At 39.4% G+C, this 22537-nt stretch overlaps 1 protein-coding gene across 2 annotated transcripts; it reads left to right on the plus strand.

Moving 5' to 3' along the window:
* The first annotated feature begins 1292 nt into the window (after positions 1 to 1292).
* Positions 1293 to 22537, plus strand: gc2 (guanylyl cyclase 2). 2 transcript variants are annotated; one of them, XM_084923636.1, is made up of 25 exons: positions 1293 to 1517; positions 3173 to 3639; positions 5429 to 5557; positions 5675 to 5854; positions 6018 to 6135; positions 7393 to 7694; positions 7798 to 7929; positions 8176 to 8279; positions 8421 to 8539; positions 8747 to 8831; positions 9000 to 9096; positions 9201 to 9323; positions 9527 to 9607; positions 10031 to 10207; positions 10322 to 10478; positions 10565 to 10714; positions 11703 to 11851; positions 11959 to 12122; positions 12251 to 12443; positions 12534 to 12708; positions 13247 to 13345; positions 13473 to 13567; positions 13662 to 13747; positions 15636 to 15736; positions 19192 to 19279. In XM_084923636.1, exons 2-24 carry the CDS (start codon positions 3229 to 3231, stop codon positions 15733 to 15735), a joined length of 3426 nt encoding a protein of 1141 aa, XP_084779762.1. In that variant the 5' UTR covers positions 1293 to 1517; positions 3173 to 3228; the 3' UTR covers position 15736; positions 19192 to 19279. The 2 variants fall into 2 exon arrangements, with proteins under 2 accessions (XP_084779762.1, XP_084779761.1); XM_084923635.1 differs by lacking the exon at positions 15636 to 15736 and having other exon boundaries at positions 19192 to 22537.

Below are 22537 nucleotides of genomic sequence, written 5' to 3' on the forward strand. Positions count from 1 at the left end.
TACGAAAGGGTGCAAATAAATGTGAGTTCCCCTACTTACAAAATTGTGGTTTCTACAGCCCTCTACCAATTCTGTCAAGATGACCGGTCAAACATCTGGCCAGAAATATGCCACAAACTAAAAACATCTAGTTGTGGTGCATCTTTCTAAGGAATAGTTAACCATAGTTAATCAGTGAGAGTGTATATATACACTATACTGCCAAAAGTATTCACTCACTCATTCAAATCATTGAATTCAGGTGTTCCAATCACTTCCATGTTCACATGTCTATAAAATCTATCACCTAGGCATGCAGACTGCTTCTACAAGATGAATGGGTCGCTCTCAGGAGCTCAGTGACTTCCTGTTCCAGTGAATTCCTGTGCAATAAGACTAAACATTTCACAGTCAGCTGTTAGTGGTAATAGAACAGAGCTGGGTTAGCAGATACTGAGGCGCATAGTGCACAGAGGTTGCCAAATTTCTACAGAGTCAGTTGCTACAGACCTCCAAACTTCATGTGGCCTTCACAGTAGCTCAAGAACAGTGTGTAGAAACCTTCATGGAATTAGTTTCCGTGGCTGAACAGCTGTATACCAGGCTTACATCAGCAACAATGCAAAATGTTGGATGCAGTGTTGTAAAGCACACCTCCACCAGCCACTAGAGCAGTGGAAACATGTTCTCTGGACTGACGAATCATGCTTCTCTATCTGGCAATCTGATTGATGAGACTGAGTTTGGTGGTTGCCAGGAGACGGTACTTCTCTGATTTATTATGCCAAGTGTAAAGTTTTAGGGAAGGCGGATTATGATGTGGGGCTGTGTTCAGGAGTTGGACTCGGCCCCCTTAGTTCCAGAGAAAGAAATTCTTAATGCTTCAGCATACCAAGACATTTTGGACAATTTCATGCAGTTTGGGGAAGACCCCTTGTTCCAACATTCCAACATGGCTGCACACCAGTGCAAAGCAGGGTCTGTAAAGATGAGGCCCTCTTGTTCAAACACCAATGTGTAAACTGCAAATGGTGGGCCAACATCGAGTAGGATGTCAGTAAAACTCACATGTGTGTGAAGATACAAAAACTACACTGAGATAAATTAAATTATGTTGTCAATACAACGAGCTTAATTTGTTCTTGTTCTACAACTAACACATATGAAAATATGATTAAAGCCCAGCGATGATAATGGTCATCGTTTTCACTTCCCCTTCTCAGTCAGTGCTGCTTACCGCTCCAAAAGGTCCTGATTGGATTTGATATAATCTGACAAGCTGGCCAGGTCACACACACACACACACACACACGCACACACACTTATTCCAGGTCATCTGATACACACAAATGCACAAGCTATTAACCTTCTGCAGACTCACTAGCTGACTTAAATGTATGACTCTTCATAATGCAGCAATACTAGACAACTTTACGGACTAAATTCCAGGATGTAAACAAAACGAGAAGATGGAACAAGTCGTAAATGTGGCAGTTTGGTGCAGAAGATTTGGCTCTCGTCCCTCTCACCAAAGCATGGTAAGTAACCTGAAAATAAAAACAATGACAGGCATAACAAGAAACACCTTGTCATAGGTAAATACTGCAAATAAAATTAGATAGACATATATTGAAAAATGAATTAGCCCCAGCTGACTAAGAGTAAAGTTGCAAAAATCGGATGAAATCCACTGCTTCTTTAAAACATCTCAAGCACAAGTATAAACGTGTAAAATTCACACACCAAGAATCTGCAAAATCTGAGTACTATAATCCTGTTATAACGCTATGAAATATGAGATATTTGAGAGCCAGGCCACTTGGATTTATCTTTTTGTGTTCATAGCACTGATAATAATTTTACACGAGGATTATGAAACAGTACAAGGTCACACCAGATAATCCTGTTGTACCCAACTGATAAACTGTTGACATGCTTTCAGGTATAGTTACATTAAAACTCAAATATCTGTTACTGGAGTTTTTACTAACTAACCTGGTTGAAGAGAAATTTGCTGGTAGGTATCTTCTTCTTTAAAATCAGTAAGAATGCATTATATTTTAAGATGTCACTGGTGTGTAGAAAACAAAGTCAATAAAATCGCATATCATGGACAAATAGTACAGAATAAACTCCCCGAAGAAATCTGTGAGGATAAAGTAGCATCCAGTAAACTTAAAAATGCAGTAGCTGTAAGTACCCAAAACAATCATTACCATCGCCTGAAAACCAAGTCCACATGTGTGAACATCTGGACATCCTTGATTGCATGTACAGTTTTTGTAGTTACACTGTAAAACACAGGCTCTGAAATCCCTCTGGCAATTTTTTTTTTACAAAGGCTTGTTAATTGCAAATTAATTAAACTTAGCTTTAAGCAGTTTTTAGACATCTTTTTTTTCCCTCAAGTATTTGAGAATATAATGCAAAGAGTTTGCTTACCCTATTTAATTCGTCTTTAAAAGAAAGAAAAAGAAAACAATTACCGGTAATATAATGTTCTGAATTAAACACCTGCAGATGTAAGGTTTGATGGATGGATGAAATGAATAATCCAAGAAGAAAAAACAAACCAAAGCACTGAGAGAAAGACACGGGCTTCACAAAGAAACCAAAAGGACTGAACAGGAATACGAAGAGAAGTAGCTCAGAAATAATAAACAATTGAAACAAATTAGTGGTCTGCAGGGAGGAAAACAGGCACGCAAGTTTAAATACACTGAGGATGTGATCTTTTAAAGTGAAACTATACACAAAACTACAAGCTCAGACTTCCTCAGCTCATTAGGTTCAAGTGATATTCAAAAAAAGACAGTTGGCTTTGTGACTTCTTGGTAATTCAATCTCATACTTTTCTTTATTTTTAATGTTTTCTCAAATTTATTAAATTAACTTACATTTAAAAGATTTTTAAGTTATGTCACCATTTCTCAAGCAAGACAAAATTATTTAGGTTACAGCTCTATGAGTGGAGAAGAGTAAAAAAAAGTCTCATTATTGTCCCACAAAAGCATCAATTTCCTCTAAGTCAGAACTAAACTTGATGAGACTTGGAGTCAAATATCCTCAAATCTCTACAAAAGACAATCTAGATGGAAACACTGTATCACATTTCCCTGGTGCTTGCTGAATGTTTTTGAGGAAAGGAGCTCAAATGACAGGCTTTTCTTTCTTTCACTCATCTAAATTTTAGGGAAGCAACACTTTCACTTTCAGACTTTCCTCACCAACCTTCCTGTGAGCCTTGAGATGCGACAGCAACGCCGTGCCTTCACCTCCTTACCTCAGACATGGAAGAAGACACCAGAATCATCTGATTTCTGCCTTTCCTACTCGGCTTTTATAATTAAGTCATCTCCCTCAGCTCATCCTCCTTCCTCCTTAAATCCATGTTGCTGCGCTCCAAATCTTCCTCCTTCCCTCACACCCCTTTCCCTTTGTGGCTTGTTGAGGTTCCTCTTCATCCTCCTGGCTTCCTTGTGCTTACTGCCCTATCCAACCCAGGCAGCTTGGTTTCGGGTTGGAGTGGTGGGGCCCTGGGGATGTGACCCTCTCTTTGCCAAGGCCCTTCCCAGTGTGGCAGCACAGCTCGCTGTCAATCGCATCAACAAGGATGCCTCACTGTCCTATGCTGTAACATTTGAGTATGCAGTGCTGCAGGTACACAACTGACCGAAGCTCCACACATGATTCACTACTAGCATTATATTTGCTGATATACATGAACCAAGCACATTAAGATTATGGGCTACTCAGCAAGGAAAGCTTTGTTAGCAGTGTTGGGGAGTAACGGAATACATGTACCGCTGTTACATATTTAAAATACAAAATATGAATAACTGTATTCCGTTACAATTACTGTTTAAAAAGGTGGTATTTAGAATACAGTTACTTTTTTGAAATAAAGGGATTACACGGCGGCCTTTTCCTGTTTCATATGTTAGGCTATGCCCTCTCTATTTTTGGTAATTCCACGCCGATGGAAACCCAAACAAAACACGCATTAAGAGGCTGTAATGCCTGTGTCTCAATCTTGCGTCTCACAATGATGTGAAGAATATGAAGTGTTTAATATGAAGGCAATAGGCAGAGTGTTACAGGTATCGCCCTAAAAAATGTAGCCTCATGGGCAGTGTAGTCTGTGCTGCAGGGAGAGTGGACTGCCGTTATGTGTCTGTGAGCGCCAGGGAGTGAGAAAAAGGAGATTGGAAAAGTACGAGCTGTCACTGAGCAGAAACGGGAGCTGGAAGCATGTAAATATAATAATAACCACTGCAGCCAAAAAGAGTGCCTGACGAGCCCAGTTGTAAGTAAGCTATTAAGACTCGTCTGTACACTGTGTTCGTGTTTTCCTCCAAAACAATAAGTTTCGTTGGAGCAGCCTTTAAACGCCTCTCTCTGTCTCTCACTAGCAAAGTTGACCCAGACAACAAAGTAAAGCTAGTTTTGTCTGTGAATGTTCTCAGTCATCCAGGTCATCGTAGTCAAAGGAGCTTGCAAAGAAAGGCGTCTGGACTTCTTTAAGTTGTTTGAAGACGTTGGGGACTCCCCACCATTTGACCTTAGAACTGAAGAAGCTTCTCGGATGAGAGGATGAGAGGTGAAACGTCTTCAAACAACTTAAAGAAGTTGTTGCTTTTCTTTGCAAGCTCCTTTGACTAAGGCTAGTTTTCGGCTACGAGCCCGACATGGAACCCAACGTATTAGCCAGAGGTCCCTTTACTACGGTTCGGAGCCGCGGACCTGTTTTATATACGCGCAGAACAGTTTTCTATACGAGATCGCTGCAAAAAGTGCAGCCTAATGTCCATCCTACTGTTACTCATTTTATATTAATATTTAAAAATCTAGTTGGTATTGGTATGGCGAGCAACCTTCAGTAATAGTAATAAATCACACAGCAATAGTACATTCATGTAGTTGTAAAAAAGCATGACAATATATTAAGTAATCCAAAGTATTCAGAATACATTACTGTCATTGAGTAACGTAACGGAATATGTTACAAAATACATTTTTGGGGCATTTATTCTGTAATCTGTGGTGGAATACATTTTAAAAGTAACCTTCCCAACACTGTTTGTTAGATAACCAAAGTTAACTTATTTAGCTAGCAACATTAATCTATAAATTAAGCCAAAAAAACAAAACAAAACAGGAACAAGCATTCAGAAAGTATGCAGAAGCAAAGAACACCTTATATTAAAGAAATTGCTCATCATTTAAACAGTATGCCACTATAATTTAACTTTGCATTTGCTATGCTAAGATTTCCAGCTTTAACACTGGAAATCTTGAACAAATCTATATCCTTGCAAATATAATTTAGCTGCACTACACTGCATGAAAGAAAATTGATGCATGGCTGTTTCAAGTTAATTTACCTTGTTTTTTTTTCTGGCTGGTTTGTTTCAGTATTAATTTTTGGATTATTGGACATTTTTTTCAGGAGCCATGTGAGACATCCAGGGCACTGGAGGCATTTGTGGGTTTCCACACCAAAGCTTCAGGCTACATTGGCCCAGCCAACCCAGGCTACTGTGATGCTGCTTCAATGCTGAGCAAAGGCTGGAATAAAGTAAGCTGGAATGTGTCTACTACGCATCTTTAACACATCAGGAAGAAAAACTAATCATATTTTGCTGTGATTTGGTCTCGTTACAAACCCTTTTTCTTGTCTACTTTAATCTTCCAGGCACTGTTTCCTTGGGGATGTGTTGGCTATGAGTTGGATGATGTTCGCAGCCATCCGACTTTTGCTCGCTCGATGGCAAGACCTACCTGGGTCCTACTTAGCGTCATGAGCTACTTCAGGTGGGCTCACATTGGCATCATCTCTTCCTCTGAGGACATCTGGATGGAAACAGCAACCAAGGTTTGAAATCCTTTGTTTTCACATTTGGACTCCAAAAACAGCCACAGGTTTCTGAATGCTGCCTAGATACCTAGAAGAGTTACAACATCAAATGCCTGATCATAAAGCCAAGACTATCAGTCTTTGAAGTTTTGTCTAGGCCATGTTTCTCTATCATGTCCAGGTGGCTGACGCCTTAAGGAGCCACGGCATGCCAGTCAGACTGGTCACTTTTATGGAGAACACACCTCACGGCATCAGACGAGCTCTCACCAAGGTCCACAAGATGAGTGAAATACGAGGTCAGTATTCATTTATATTCATTTAAGTCTCAACTCACTTGCGCTCAACTGGATATTCGATGGTCAAGTAGTCATTTCTGTTATCATCTTCATTGACCCTGACCATCTGATGATGAAATTTATGTCACTTGCACCTGAGTAGTGTGGGATTATAATATTACCTATGCCATGTTAGACCCCTAATTAAAGATTGTGAATTATTATGTAGTTTTAGTTTGCATTATTCTCCTGAATTAGAAGAAGGTGATAACTATTGCATTTGTTAAACTGATTTGCATTACATTGGACTGCTGATTTATTGTGAATGAATGATATTGTTTTACGATGCATTATACTGCTGAGTTATAAGAAATACTGTTCGCAGAAAGTCATCGCCTTATTTGTCTGATTAGAAGAGAACAGAACATACTGGAGAGGTTTTCTGCCCCATCTCAGCAGGAGCAGATAAACAGGGAGCCAAGGTCGTAGCTTAGGCGCCGTGTGAGAGAAAGAATGTGAATGTTTAGGCTTTTATGATTAGGTGGGGGCCACTAGAGGCTATAAGAGTTTGATCAATGCTCCACCATTTTGAGATCTGATGCTGTCTGCGTACAGTGTCCATCTCCCACGCGTGTACATTAAAATCATCGTTTGACTCAACCCGGCCGGACCAGTGTTGTTATTTTGGTTTTCCTCTTGTATCCATCTCCAATATTTGAATCCGTAACACTAGACATTTGCAAACTAGTGGATTAGCAAAATCTAAATGAGGGTTTACGCAATCGAGTTAGTAAGAAGTACCTTAAACCCACATTTCATATGCAACCCTTGTGGTTGCATAGAAACTTCCAGTTTTTTATGGTCTACAGGAAAACAATTCTCAACTTGCTTGTGCTACAACCTTAGTAAACATTTTCCTGATTATTTAAGGACTCAGTTGCTAGTGTCATATCAGGGTACAATATGAAATTTTGTTAATTGAGCTCATTTTGATTATAAAGATGGACTATGAAGGAAATGGTCAAAGGAGCTTGCAAAGAAAAGCGTCTGGACTTCTTTAAGTTAACTTAAAGAAGTCCAGACGCTTTTCTTTGCAAGCTCCTTTGACTACGATGACCTGGATGACTGAGAACCTTCACAGACATATGAAGGAAATGCATGTTGGCTAACAATTTGTCAATCAGTAGAAAAACATTTACTTTTTTTTCACATAAAGACAATGTCAGTCAATAATGAAACATGTCAGATCTTGATGTTCAGTCTCATTTCTCGTCCCAGTTGTGATCCTCTGCATGCACTCGGTTCTGATTGGTGGCACAGCCCAGAGGCTTCTATTGGAGACGGCCTACGATATGCAGATGATTGATGGCTCTCTAGTGTTTCTTCCTTATGACACACTGCTCTACAGTCTGCCCTACCATAATGTGACCTACCCAGCTCTGAAGAGAAACAACAAACTGCTGCGGGCCTATGATGCCGTGCTGACCATCACCATCGACTCACCCCGGGTGTCGTTCTACGAGGCTTATAGAGAGGCCATGGAAAGAGGAGAGGTGGCGAGTACGTTGAAACCCCAGCAGGTGATGCACGGAAGGAGATTTTAATACATTAAGCATTGTCTTTCTATTGAAGACATTGCCATAAGCAAAGCAGCTGAAGTTGACATCTCTGTGTGTGCTGTAGGTATCGCCTCTGTTTGGTACCATCTACAACTCTGTCATCTTCATGGCTCATGCAGTGCATCGGGTTCGGGAGTCCAGGGAGTGGATGTCTGGAGGAAATTTGGCACGACAGAGCCAAAACTTGGCCTTCCAGGTAATGAGACACAGCACTGGGTCTACTTTTTTTATGCCTAATTCCTTGCTGCTGTTGTAGGCTTTCCATCTATTTTGGTTTCTGAGGCTGGTTTAATATACAATATAACTCTAAAAAGTTACTTTTCTCACTAGGTAATATAGTGCATTTCTGTATTAAATTATTTAATAAAATAAAATAGCCTATATGATAAGATGAGAAAGATCTATACAAAGGATAAACGGACGTACCCTTTTTTTTTTGCAGGGCTTCAGCCACCCAATTAAAACCAATGGGTCTGGAGCAGCTCTGCTGGAATACCTCATACTGGACACAGATGGAATATCTTGGGAGCTGAAGCCAACACACAGGTATTTAAGAGCTGAGATTGCATGTTTAGTGTTTTATTGTGTCTGACCAGGAAATGAAGGAATGAAGGCAAGGCAAGAGAAATGCTGTACAAGTGCAGATACCATTCAAAATTAACAACTGCTCTAACTGACTAATGACAGGATCGACATGGAGATCGGTATGGTCCGCTTCTTGGGTAAAGACATCCATTTCCCTCGAGGTTATGGACCCAAGAAAGACGCCTCATGCTGGTTTACTCCAGGAGTCATCTGCTCAGGAGGTGAGGATGTAGCAACTTTGACTTTGTCCATTGGGTTACTGCTGTGAAGCTAGAAAAGGCACCAACACCACAAATACAATACATTCAAGAGTGTGTTTCAATGACTTAAATGACTAGCCTATTAAAACTCAACACTTTCCTTTTATGTTTTTTTAAAAAGCATAAAACATTTGGGGTTTTTTTTCGACTTCTTCTTCTCTGTTCCAGGAGTGGATTTGTTCACAACCATAAGCGTGCTCCTTGGGGTGATTGCTGCCTTTATTGTTGCTGTGCCACTAATTTACTGCATCAGGTACAAAGGTGTCTTAAAACATGATGTTGGGCCTAAGAGGTCTGGAATATTAGTGTAAATTAAAATCTTTCCAGGTAAAAACTTTAGAACTTATCATCATGTAGCTGTTTTTCTGATATCTTCATGCCTCAAGCGTTAACTTTCATCAACCTCCCTTATTTCCATCAGGCGACGGATAAATCAGATCCGGCTGGTCAGAGGTCCCAACAAGATTTTACTTACACTGGCTGATGTCACATTCATAAACCCATCACTTAGCAACAAGGTTAGCCTCCGTCTACTAAAACTAACATTTTCCTGTATTTATCCAAACTGATAATATTACGTGATGTAAAGTTGAAACCGACTGACAAATTTTCTTCTCTGTAGAAGCTGAGTCTGGATGACAGTAGGACTAGCGGCATGAAGAGCATGTCTGAACGCAGTCTTGCCTCAACGATTTCCACCCAATCGCCAGCCACCTACGAAAACTCCAACGTTGTAATTTTTGAGGCAAGGCCATCCATTTATGAGCTACAGTGCAACAGTTTCGAAACTGTACAGAAATAAAACAGTTACAGATTGTTCCATGTAACTCATGCAGCATTGGTCCAGCATAGATGTGCAAAAAATACTAAAATTAAAAGGATTTACATGGCTTAAAAGCCTAAAAAGATGTCTAACTATTTGCGCTGTTTGGTGTTTTTCTCCACTAGGGGGACTGGGCGTGGCTGAAGAGACTTCCTTATGGGGCATTTAGCAGCATCAATCCCAAAACGAGTGATGTGTTTGAACTGGTACGTGATATTGTTACATGACAAAGTAGATATTTTTTTAGTTTAACTACTTTTTTCATAAAGACAACATCTAACAACCTCCCATGTATCCTTAATTACATGTTTTGAAAATACCTTAGTTTACATGATTAAAGTTGTGGTTTGGCGTCCATTAGAGTAGTTTATGGGTTTCCAGCTTCAGGGATTTCTCTTAGTAGGCTTTCATGGAGTAAAGACTTAAAGAATGCCATTATACATACATTTTTACCGAGAACCAGAAAAAAATGTCAGTGCACTCACTGCCACCATGAACATGAGTATGAGGTTCTCAGCTGATGACATGGTGTTTTGTTGCAGAGACAGATTCAGTTATACCTTCTTCTTGTTGTAATCCTTGGTCTTATAAGCCCAAAAACGTGAAAATCAAGATGTTTCTGTCTGCAGATGAAGGACATGCGTCATGAGAACGTCAACCCTTTCCTTGGCTTTTTTCATGACTGTGGCGTGTTCGCCATTGTGACTGAGTTCTGCTCCAGAGGCAGCCTCGAGGACCTGCTCCTAAACGAAGACGTCAAGCTCGACTGGATGTTCAAGTCATCTCTGTTGCTGGATCTAATTAAGGTGAATGGCAGATAGCAGGAACACGAGTATTTTTTGGTATTTTTTTAGACAAGGAACATATCCTTGTCTGCAGTCAGGATTAATCAACGAGTTTTAAAATGTTATACTTTTAAGGGTATGAAGTATCTCCATCACCGTGGAGTGTCTCACACTCGTCTAAAGTCTCGCAACTGTGTGGTGGATGGACGTTTTGTCCTGAAGGTTACAGATTATGGCTACAGTGAGGTCCTAGAGGCTCAGAGGTTCCCCTATATTGAGCCACATGCAGATGGTGAGACAAACTATGCAACAGGAACAGTTACTTGAAAAAAGCACTACCAACCTGTTTTAAAAATAATGCCCTCATTTTTGTGCAAGAGTTACTTTGGACTGCTCCAGAGATCCTGAGGAGTGGCCAGGCAGGACTACACGGGACTCTACCCGGTGATGTGTACAGCTTCGCCATCATCATGCAGGAGGTGGTGGTGAGAGGGCCTCCATTCTGCATGCTGGACCTGTCTGATAAAGGCAAGAGAATAGCTTCACAATAATAAACCTCCCAAATCTAGTAGAAACGCACGAGTCCAGACTCAGAGAGCATAATTTAGACAGCTTCAATTCTTGACAAGATTAGATTCTTCTATGAAAAGATTCCTCCAATTTAAAGGTTCCAGTAGGCAGAAATCTAGAGTGAACCTGTGCCTACACATAACATGCAACTTAGCAAAGAACCAATTTTAAATTGTATCTTTGGGTGCTTGGGTACTAGCAGCTTAGTTTTTTCCCATTTCTTTGGTTGAATGTACAAAAAATTCAAAAGACATGAGGTCAGGAGAGAGGAACACATTGTGTTTACAGTCATCTATAAGACACAGTAGGGGCTCTTTGTTGCTGCACTTCAGCCAATGGTTTTGGAGATCTTGTCAAAATTGATGGAATTATGAATGCAGAAAAGTACATTCAGATTTCGACCACAATGCAATACTATCTGGAAAACATTAAAATGGCAACATTTTCATTTTCCAGCATGATAATGATCCCAAACACACTGCCAGTGCAGTAAAAATGAAACCTGGATAGAAAAACGCACAGTGGAGCACCCTTAGTCATGGATTTGACTCATTAGGGCCTGGACCTTAACATTGTTGAAGCATTTTGGGATCATCTAAAGGCAGCCAACATCCAAAAGAAGAGCTTAGAATGTCCTTCAAGAGATCTGGAAAACTATTCCTGAAGACTACTTAAAGAAATGACAAGAAAGCTGCCTGAGAAAGTTGAGGCTATGGTGTTCATACCAAATACTGACCTTTAGGCTGGTTAGAACTGTACAAGCTCTGTTTCTTTCTTATATACTGTATTTCTATGTATGTTTGCAGATGTTTCAATAAATCACTGCACATATGTTCTTAGCCAAATGGGGGAGGTGTAAAGTTGATCAAACTTGTTTCCTTCTGGATCAGTTTACTTACCAGTACTGGCATCCTCATTTAACTGCTGGTGTTTCTCTGTGTTTTAGAAATAATAGAGAAGCTGTGTAAGCCTCCTCCTCTGTGCCGTCCAGTGGTCAGTCCGGACTATGCTCCAATGGAGTGTATCCAGCTGATGAAACAGTGCTGGAATGAACAGCCAGACAAGCGGCCGGCCTTTGATGAAATCTTTGACCAGGTAGGGCTATTACAAAATATACATTTTTATTTTGAGAAAATATGTTTGAAATAATATTTCTTGGAGAACTCTGGTGGGTTTTGAGGATGTCGATGTTCTCATTTCAGTTCAAAAACATCAACAAGGGGAAGAAAACCAACATCATTGACTCTATGCTGAGGATGCTGGAGCAGTACTCGTCTAACCTGGAGGAGCTAATCAGAGAGCGGACAGAGGAGCTGGAGATAGAAAAACAGAAGACAGAGAAGCTTTTGACACAGATGCTGCCTCCGTAAGTAATTATTTTCAATGGTATAAAGATGAGGATAATGCTGTTACCTTTACACATTATTTGATACCTGGCTCTTTCCTCCTGTTTACCTGGCCACAATCACACTTATTTTCACTTTTTTTTCCCAGGTCTGTGGCAGAGGCTTTGAAGGTGGGCGGGACAGTTGAACCAGAATATTTCGACCAGGTGTCACTGTATTTCAGTGACATCGTTGGCTTCACCACCATCTCAGCTAACAGCGAACCCATTGAAGTGGTCGATCTCCTCAACGACCTCTACACGCTCTTTGACGCCATCATAGGAAACCATGATGTCTACAAGGTGATAATCTTTTATGTAGTCGTACTGTGGCTTCTGGTATTAAATCTCATCACATGACACTGATGCTTATTCATTTCTGATCTCCTCCAGGTGGAGACAATAGGCGATGCTTACATGGTAGCGTCAGGTGTTCCAGTTCCTAACGGCATCCGACATGCCACAGAAATAGCCAACATGGCTCTTGACATTCTGAGTGCTGTGGGGACCTTTAAAATGAGACACATGCCTGATGTTCCAGTGAGGATACGAATAGGACTTCACACAGGTATTAAAGCATTAGTGCGTGAAGGAGGGGTTTTTAGTTGTACAGTTGTCAGTGTAGAGTAATTTGAAGTAATGTACACTTCATGGTTATTTAAAATGTAAGCATATATGATGTGTCAATGATTTTTAGCATTTTTATTGGCACAAAATTCGATAAACTACCAGAAACCCAAAGCCATTGACTTTTAACCATTTAGAATATGGATACAGCTACTTTGCTGTCACACAAGTTTCCCTCTGAAGCCTCAATTTGAACCTCTTGGCTGTTGCCAACTTGTCATCAAGGTAGACATATGTAAAAGAGGACCCTCCTTTATTATTATTTTTAGTCGAAACTGAGCCATAAGTTAGAAAATTATATGATTTTCAGTGAGACTTCAAATTGAAGTCATAAACTCATCACAAAAAAATGTACTTACCAATTCACTGGCAAGTTTATTAGGTTAAATATCTAATCAGCCAATCATGTGGCAGCAACTCAACACATTTAGACAAGGAGAAATTGTCAAGTTGACCTGCTGTGTACGTATGTGTTGTAGGTTCGTGCGTAGCAGGTGTTGTGGGTCTCACCATGCCTCGCTACTGTCTGTTTGGAGACACAGTGACCACTGCCTCTCGTATGGAGTCCAGTGGGATGCGTAAGTTGCTAATCTATAAATGGAAAAATCAGTAGATGGATGAAATAGCCAGACATGAATGTGGACTTGTTGTGAAGTCGCCTTTCTTCACCTGGAAATGTATCTGTTAAACATTTATCTGTTACAGCTTACAGGATCCATGTTCATCAGAGTACAGTGAAGGTCCTCCATGAACTAAATCTTGGCTATAAGTTGGAGTTGAGAGGAAGGACAGAAGTCCGGGTACAGCCCTTAAACACAAAATATGGGTTTCACCATTATGATCAGATGAAGTGAAAATACAGCCTCTTATAGTTTCTTTCTATATCTTTCTCAGGGGAAAGGAATAGAGGAGACCTACTGGCTCGTAGGGAGAGATGGATTTACCAAACCCCTGCCTGTTCCTCCAGACCTCAAGTCTGGGTAGGGATAAGTGACTTTTCTCCTTCTCCTGTGTTACTCTGCCTCTTCCTTTTTACCCTCAAGTGTCCTGCACTGGTCCATCCACTAAAAACAATTCCCATGCTTGTTTTAGTGTAAAAACAGCAACACATCATGCCAAATTCTCTCACAGATAAAAATTTTAGTGACCGTTAAATTATGTACAGATGGTTATTGTTGAATGTGACAAATTAAACAAACACAAATGGGGAATGTAACATTGCATTTGGGATGATGAAAAAAACACAACATATAGAAAAATCCAAATAATTCAGGTTTATAATAAAACTTAAAAAAAAACAAAAACCCTTGCAGTTGTTAATTGCTGTGTGTGTGATGACGTTCGTGTAAAGCTTTTTTAAGATTGGCCCAATTGTTGGGGAGCAAATAGTTTACATAAAGACATATACAGACATGCGCCATGACCATAATAGTAAGAAGTGCAGGTCACACCCTACCTGACCTTTTGAGCTACTGTTATTTTAATTTAAAGACTACAACAGGAACCAGTTAAATTGGAGGGAATTTTTCAAAATAACAGCTCCTAGTTTGCTCTGAAAAGTTTACAGAAATATATCAGATTTTCAAAATAAATGACATCAAGTAGTTATTAATGACAGCTAAAGCAAAACAAAAAATACCCAAAACAAACAAACAAACAAACAAACAAAAAACCCTTGCCCATCTACATTATAAATAATTCCACAGACTTATCAAAAGTATGAAGCTGAAATTTACTTTTAAAGCTGCTTTCTTTAAAAATGGACAGCAAAGAATAAAATGTTTTGGCTTCCCTATCCTACATGTGTTCGCAGATGTCTTCCACCTTACACAAATTATAACAAAGGTTGCACCCACTCCACCAAGATTGTTTTCTCTAACCATTTCCGAGTATCATCATGGGATAATTCATAATTTCGACAGCAAAACGGCACCAATTTAATGTCTCTGATGCGGAAGAACGGAAATTAATTTTGGTACCCTGGGATGTTTTATTGGATTTCTGATAATTCCCTGGAGAAAACTTCAAAACGTATATTTTAAAGGGTCCTATCATCATGTGGGATCAGTCAAAATGTGTTTAGGCTCATGAACTGTCTCATTGTTAGCAGCTCCTAGTTTGATTCCAGGCCCATCTTCTGTTTGTGATTCCTTCCTCAACTTTCTTAAAACTCCAGTTTGAATGTGAGAACCCGAACCATCCGAACAAAGCAAAATAAGCTCTTTAAAAAGGAAAAACTGAGAACAGTGTTTAGATTCTGGCTGGAAAAGCAGGTAGGGGAACTGAGTTGCTCCAAACATGCTCTTAAATGTCATTTCATCAAATCTGAAAAGTCAAACATAATTACTAATGTTTTCTGTCCATGGTGGTTAAGTTTAGATGCAAAAACTGGATGAAAGGTTGAGTCAAAAGGAGAAAACACTGACTGCAGGTATCCATCAGAATTAATATTGCAACTGTGTTACTGCTACTAACAAAACCACAACTTATAACTTACAACACATTTAGGTCATTTCAGACATTTGAAAAAAAAAAAAAAAAACGCTTACTTTTTGGAGTATGTAGTTTTATAGAAGTTTTTACACATTCACATTTATTCACATTTACAGCTGTGAGTTTGTTGGAAATGGCTTGGTGTGCCTTGTTCACTTAAACTGTACACTGAGCACAAGATTTCAGCCTTTATTATGATACAAACAGGCTCCTTTGCTAACATTACAGGATAAAGCTGTGGACCTAAGCAGTGGCTATTACTATAAATCCACCTGTCAGCTAATCTGTTCTTTGGAGGGAAAGCCGAGCCATTGCAGGACTACACTGTGTGCGTATGTGTGTGCTGTCATCACGCTGTTCACTTCATCTCAACAGGCAAATGGCCCATGGGCTGCAGATGGCCGAGATAGCCCAGTACAAGAAACAGAAAGCCGAGAAACAACAACAGGAACAACTTGCAAAGAAGAAAAACTGAGGTAATGTTATGCATTATAAAAAAAATGTATAACATTACTGGCTTGGTTGGCAACGTTACTCATCATTGGGCAAACATATGTTGGGGAATGAACTGTCTCAGTGCAGTTTGTTTGCATTTGATTGGGTCTTAAACGTGACACCTTCAAAGTTACACAAGAAATGTTAGCCACAGCATGAAGCAGCTTGTCATATAAATGGGAATCTGGTACAATAGCTCTTTGAGCTTTTTCAAAATAAAGGCCTGAGCCAACATGTATGTTCCCCAACCAGCTGTTGAGCGGTTGCTGGAGCTTGCTTGCTGGTCCTAAAGATGATGTTCTGCCAAAAACCTCCTTGTAATTGCTTTGGTCACTACCAGATTGCCATGGTTACCCATAGTTGGGTTGGCAACCCATAGTTACATGGAACTCATCAACTTGTAACTGCAAACACTTTTTAACAAACCACCAAACAGTAATGAAACTTTCAAAAATAAGTTATGCCTTAGCACTGAAACCAGCATATTTCAAAAGGAGAAACTTATGGTCCCAATTTCTAATTTGTCAAGTCCTGACTGGGGCCTATTTATTATGCCAATCGTTATTACTTGAGAATTATTGATCATACAAAAAGCCTGCAGACATGAAAAAGCGGTTAGGAAATCTAATGTTTGAATAAATTTCTTCTGTTCATTCATTTTACCGTTACACTGTTACTCATATCTGATGTGAAGTTTCTTGCAGCTTAAACTAAACAAAAGATTTCCTGTGGGATTTTGAAGTCGGTCAAGAGACAAGTAAATGCAAACAAAAACGGCAATATCTAAAGACAGTTCAAGGGAGAGATGTGGGGATTTTGTCCATTAAATAGAAAGTCCTCTTTTTTTATCACTGACAAAACTCAGTTCTTCTACTTTACAAGTTTTTTTAAATGAAAATGTCACATGTGGACCATTCGCCACATCACTGCTGTCACTCGAAATGTTTGAGCTAATCATAAACTTAATTTTTTTTAAAATTTCATCTGTTTAAGGTTCTTACCCCATCAGAGGGAAATATTCCCAAAGCAAGCTTTTTGTTTAATGTGGTGATGTACCGACACCAACTGACCTGGGCTGAAATGTGAAATCTGATATGTCATGGTGCTTCTTCATACATGTCTGCAGTACAGATGTTTTATTTTCATTAGTGCACCTCTAAATTGACTATGTACTGAGGAAACACCACGAATGTCTATATAATTGTTTGTATTTATGACCTTGTCTGTATAGATGTTATTTCCAATGTTTACTTCCTTTTTTTCTTTTCTTAAATGTACAGTCATGTGAAAAAGAAGGCTTTCACAGGAGTCTATGCAGTTGTGTGAAATCTATGTTTTTCTTGTGGTCACTGTCCTGTTACATTACCCATATAGGGCCAAACTTTATCTGTCAGACAGATTTCCTGACACCTCTGAAATACCTTGGTATACAGAGGAGTTCATGGTCAACTCAATAACTGCAAGCTGTCCAGGTCCTGTGGCTGCAAAACAAGCCCAAATCATCACCCCTCCACCACCGTGCTTGACAGTTGGTATAAGCTTGTTTGTGCTGATGTGCTGAGTTTGGTTTTCTCCAAACATGGCACTGTACATTAGGGCCAAATATTTCCTCATTTTGTCTCATCTGTTCAAAGGACATTGTTCCAGAAGTCTTGTGGTTTACTCGACTTGGAAACTTAAGCTATTCTTTTTAGAGAAAAGGTATCTTCTGGCAACCCTTCCAAACAAGCCATACATGTTGAGTCTTTTGCTAATTGTGCTGTCATGAATTTTAACTTTGAACTAACCGAGCCCTGTAGAGTCTGAGATGTAGCTCTTGGATTTTTCGCAGTTTCTTTGAACATTGAACATGATCTGACCTTGAGGTGAATTAGCTGGGGTGTCGACTCCTGGGAAGACTATGACATTGTGTTAACAAGCACCTGAATACTCCAGACCACTAAACTACTGAAACCTCCGCTCTCTGATACTTCCTATTGGAAGCAGTGTACTGGAAGCAGAGAGTTCTGTAAAAACTTTCTGTTTCGCATGATTGTACTTGTTGTTAATTCCTGTGTTTCAAACCTTCCAAAATGAACTAAAGCCATCAAGAGACTGTGAAGAAACAGTTACTATAACTTCATGCTCAAAGTTTCTACTGTGTTGAAGCAGTGTTGCCAACTCCTCAGTAAGGAAAATCGCTATTGGTTGTCCTAAAAGTCGCTAGAAGTCGCTAAATGACGTCATCGCCTAATTTGCATAATTGGTCATGCTAATCTAATTGTAACCTATGTTGTTGGAGAGAGAAATAACATCGTGGAAGAGACATAAAGTGAGTAAAAAACGTCCTAAATGCATTTAGAGTTTATTTAGAACTACAAATTAAATTTCTTTTAGCAATTATTGGTTTTTTTAATGTCACAATTCCAACCCTGCTCCTTTACCCGGGCTTGGACCGGCAAAAGTGACCCGAAATAGGCACTCTGGTGGAGTTACTTTGTGTGTGTGTGTTTATAAGTAGTTTTAAACCTTGTGATCCACAAAACAGCATAAGAGTAAAAGAGTAAAAGAAGAACTGACTGCGTTACAGCACCCGCTGCTTGTTGAGAGTAAAAGCGATACGCGCTTTCACGTCTTTTTTTAGCTACTTTTTTTAGAAAAAAAGTGGCTAAGGGGTCTGAAAACTCACTAAATATAACGACAAAGTCGCTAAGTTGGCAACACTGTGTTGAAGATATATAGATACAGGTTGAACTGGGGTTGGCCTATACTTTCATGTATTACCAGTTTGTAATTCTAGAATTCAAACTAAGCCATTAGGAGCACATTGCTTTTTAAAATGGCAGCATAACAAAGCCTCAATAAGGAAATAGGTGTAGCTAGTTAAAGTTAAAAAAAAGCAGCAGTACACACCCAAAAACATCTAAACACATAACAGTAATTAGATTTTGCAGATGGTAATTGCATGAAGTACCTTTAAAGGTATTGTTCAACATCCTGTTAAAAAGTCAGATTAATGCTACTTTAGCAATTTAGCTAACTAATATCTGGTTAACTAAAGTGAGCTAAACAACTTGCTAGGCTATGCAGATATTAAAAGATATGAAAATTTAGCCTAACTTTTGAAAAGTCATCTATTTGGCTGTTTTAATTAATAAAACAGTTTTTGTTCTGGTTCCAGACCTAAAGCTAAGCTATGCTAATCACTACCTGACTATAGCTCTTCCAGACTTTCATGGATACGAGTGTTAGTGATTTCGTCGTCATAGCGAGAAACTAAAGAAGCGTATTCCCCAAAATGTTTCTTTTTTTTTTTTTATATCTTTTTTGTAATAATTTACTCATAGCTGAAGCTAATTCCAACATTAAAAGAAGTAATCTTTTCCCATCTTGCGTTAATGTTCTGTTCATCTTTCCTTTTTCTTCCCCCTTTGATTGCTTCTCCTCTTCCTCTCAGCACCAGCATTTGCATTCCGAGGAAGCAGTCGAAGGACATGAAGCTAATGTTTCACAAGGCAGTGAAAAAAATCTCGCACGTCCGTGTCGTGACGCAGCTCTACATGCAAGAAGACGACGACAACGTCATGATGACGCATCACTGAATGACCTGTAACTCATGACTTTGCCTCAACTGGACACCGGACAGTATCTCCAGCCTCCGCGCTATTCCAGTGGGGAAGAGCAGTAGAGAAAATGGATACGAGTACCATCTTGAACCTCCAGGGACATAAAACATGGAACTTTTTATGTCCTCACTAAAATTTGATGGTGATTTTCCACAGAGGGCAGTTGACAGGAGGAGGATGTGGCTAGTGAAAGTATCATTTCAGATTGTGTTTAAGTCTGTGTGCATTAGTGGCTTGAGCCAGGAGATGTAGTCCAATATGGAGCTATGAATAGAGGCCAGCAAGTCTAGACTCAGCAAAGCAGGGATCTGCAGAAGCTGTCTGTCAGCAGCTGAGGGGCAGAGCTAATCCAAACATCCCATTCCTTGGTTTCTGTCTGAAGGAGGAAGAGATGAGGAGAACCCTGCATTTATATTTGAATAGCACAAAAACACCCAGAAATAAATACTTATGTTTAGGTACTTGCAGTCCCTACTTGGAATTAGAAAAGTGAAAGGAAGTGAGTCATTGTCAGCAATGGCAGAGTATTAGATTTTTTTTCAATTTTGTTTTCTTTTTTTTCTTTTTTTTGCCAAAATCATATAAAGGTAGTTAAAGGTTAAATCTTAAAAACACTTTGTTTTGTTTTACTGCTAATATAAAAACCCAAAGATATTAAAGTTACAATAAAAAAAAAACTAGGAAACACTTGGATATGGATTATTTTAAATTATTAATTTAATCTTATGTTACAAAGGAAACACTCCTAAAATTAAAAGTCTGGATAAGGAGCAATGGTGATTCTATAGTGTGTTGGTGCCCCTCACAGGAAGCCCCTCCAACCAATGTTTATCACCATTAGCTTATAAAAAGAATAACCTACAAAAGAGTTCAGAGGCAGCTTTTATTACTTAACTACAAAAAGATATTGCCCATGTTAGCTGATTTTACCCTTCAAATCACCAATTACTGGTGTCTTAAATAATGTCAGGTAAAACTTTACTAATGCTTATTGCAGTACCAATGCCCACCTCCAACATCTGGTTTACCTTCGGTTACTAGAGCACACACAAAAAAAAGATTATTGGCCCTCATAAACAGTAATTTCTAATATGGACAATATGCTTGGTAGAAACTGAATGTAAACCACTGAACCAACATCATTTGACCAGATTATTTTAAATTGAATGTTTTACATTATACATTTCTAATAAAAATTACATATACTCAAATTGCTTAAAGTCAACATTTTGGGCATAAATATTGTTTTGAGTGTGGTGATTGCAATGATGCTGCATGTAGTTTTTAAAGGTGAATGTCTACATTAGTTAAGTCGAGCATTGCCTTCGTTTTTACGGTCAGTTTTAATCTATGCAGGGCTCACTATGTTGGCATGCACTACTTCTTCTTCTGAGATTTTCCATCTTGAAGCTGTTTCCCTTTGTTTACCAGAGTTTTCCTGAAATAAATGTTACATATGTTTGTTCAAGTTCAGTTTACAGTTTAATTTGTGGTCATATCTAAAATCAGTGTTAACTGGACTTTTATCTATCACATTTGTATAACCCAGTGACTCCAATCAAGTTTTTATGGCTTCTAAATAGGTACATACACTATATTAAGTATTCATTCATCTGCCTTCACAGGAATATGAATTCAAGGGACACCTCATCCTGAATCCACAGGGTTTACAATGATCATAGCCTACCCTTTGTACCTGTAACAGCTTCAGCTCTTCTAGGAAGACTTTAAACAAGGTTTTGGAGTGTTTATGGGAAGTTTTCCTGGCTCACAGTCTCCACTTTAATTCATCCTAAAGGTGTTGAGGTCAGGACTCTGTGCAGGCCAGTCAAGTTCTTCCACACAAACTCGCTCATCTATGTCTTTATGGACCTTGCTTTGAGCACTGGAACACAGTCATGTCGGAACAGAAAGGGCCCACCCCAAACTATTCCCACAAAGTTGGGAGTATGAAAAATGTCTCGGTGTGCTTATGTGTTAAGAGTTTCTTTTACTGGAACTAAGGGGGCCAAGCCCAACTCCCGAAAAACAACCCCATACCATAATACCCTTTCGGCCAAACTTTGCACTTGACACAATGCAGTCAGACGAGTACATTTCCACTGCTCTAGAGTCCAATGTATGCATGCCATACACCCCTGCATCCAACTTTGCTTTGCGCTTAGTGGTGTAAGCCTTGTATGAAGCTCCTTGGCCATGGAAACCTATTCCATGAAGCTCTCTACACACTGTTCTTGAGCTAATCCAAAGGCCACATGAAGTTTGGAGGTCTGTAGCGTTTAACTCTATAGTGAGTTGCCAACCTCTACACACTATGCACCTCAGCATCTGCTCACCCTGCTCTGTGAGTTTTGGTATATCCTGCCCACACAGGAAATCGCTCTGTCAATCAGTAACATATGTGTTTTTAAGCAAGCCTACAGTGCCCTCTAGTGGCCCACTTTAGCATAAACTCAAAGGGTTTTTAAGCGATAGTACAGATGGTGTCCTGGAGGCTTTGGAGGATTATCCTTGCTCATCCTCACTGTGCATGTGTGGTCTAAAATCCATAAATTGTTAGACAGCTTACCACTCTCACTTCTTTACACACACACACACACACACACACACACACACACACACACACACACACACACGTCACTATAATCACTCTACAGCAGGAGTTCCTGACATTCATGGTTTGAATACAGTCATATGATGTATGACTGTATGTTATGGTTTGGGGCTGCATCTCAGCCAGTGGTGTTGAGGATCTTGTTGAATTTGATTCAATTATAAATGGATCTGGAAAGTGCCTAGTTGGCTGTGGCTTCATTTTTCGGCATGACAATGATCCCAAATACACTGGCAGAGCAGTGACAGCATACCTGGATAGAAAAACACACAGTGAAACAGTATCAGTCATCGATTGAAGCCCAGACCTCAATATTATTGAAGCAGTGTGGGATCTAAGGCATCCAACATCCAGAGAAGAGCTTTGAATGTCCTTTAAGAAACCTGGAGAACTATTCCTCAAGGCTGCTTAAAAAAATTAGAAGAAATCTTCACCAAGAGAGTTCAGGCTGTGTTGAAAAATAAAGGTGGTCATACCTAATACTGACTTTCAATCTGGTTACAATTGTAAACTCTGCGTTTACCCTATATACTACACTTTCCATGTTATTTTTCCATATATTC

The sequence above is a fragment of the Perissodus microlepis genome, chromosome 3, assembly GCF_051167445.1.
Source record: "Perissodus microlepis isolate ML-2025 ecotype Zambia chromosome 3, ASM5116744v1, whole genome shotgun sequence".
Lineage (NCBI taxonomy): Eukaryota > Metazoa > Chordata > Actinopteri > Cichliformes > Cichlidae > Perissodus > Perissodus microlepis.

Excerpts from the sequence above, each read along its gene's own strand:
- gc2 (XM_084923635.1), top strand. The coding sequence starts at position 3,229 with ATGCGACAGCAACGCCGTGCCTTCACCTCCTTACCTCAGACATGGAAG. Across the intron at positions 5,558-5,674 it reads TGAGCAAAGGCTGGAATAAA|GCACTGTTTCCTTGGGGATG; the intron begins GTAAGCTGGAAT and ends TTAATCTTCCAG. Across the intron at positions 5,855-6,017 it reads GGATGGAAACAGCAACCAAG|GTGGCTGACGCCTTAAGGAG; the intron begins GTTTGAAATCCT and ends TATCATGTCCAG.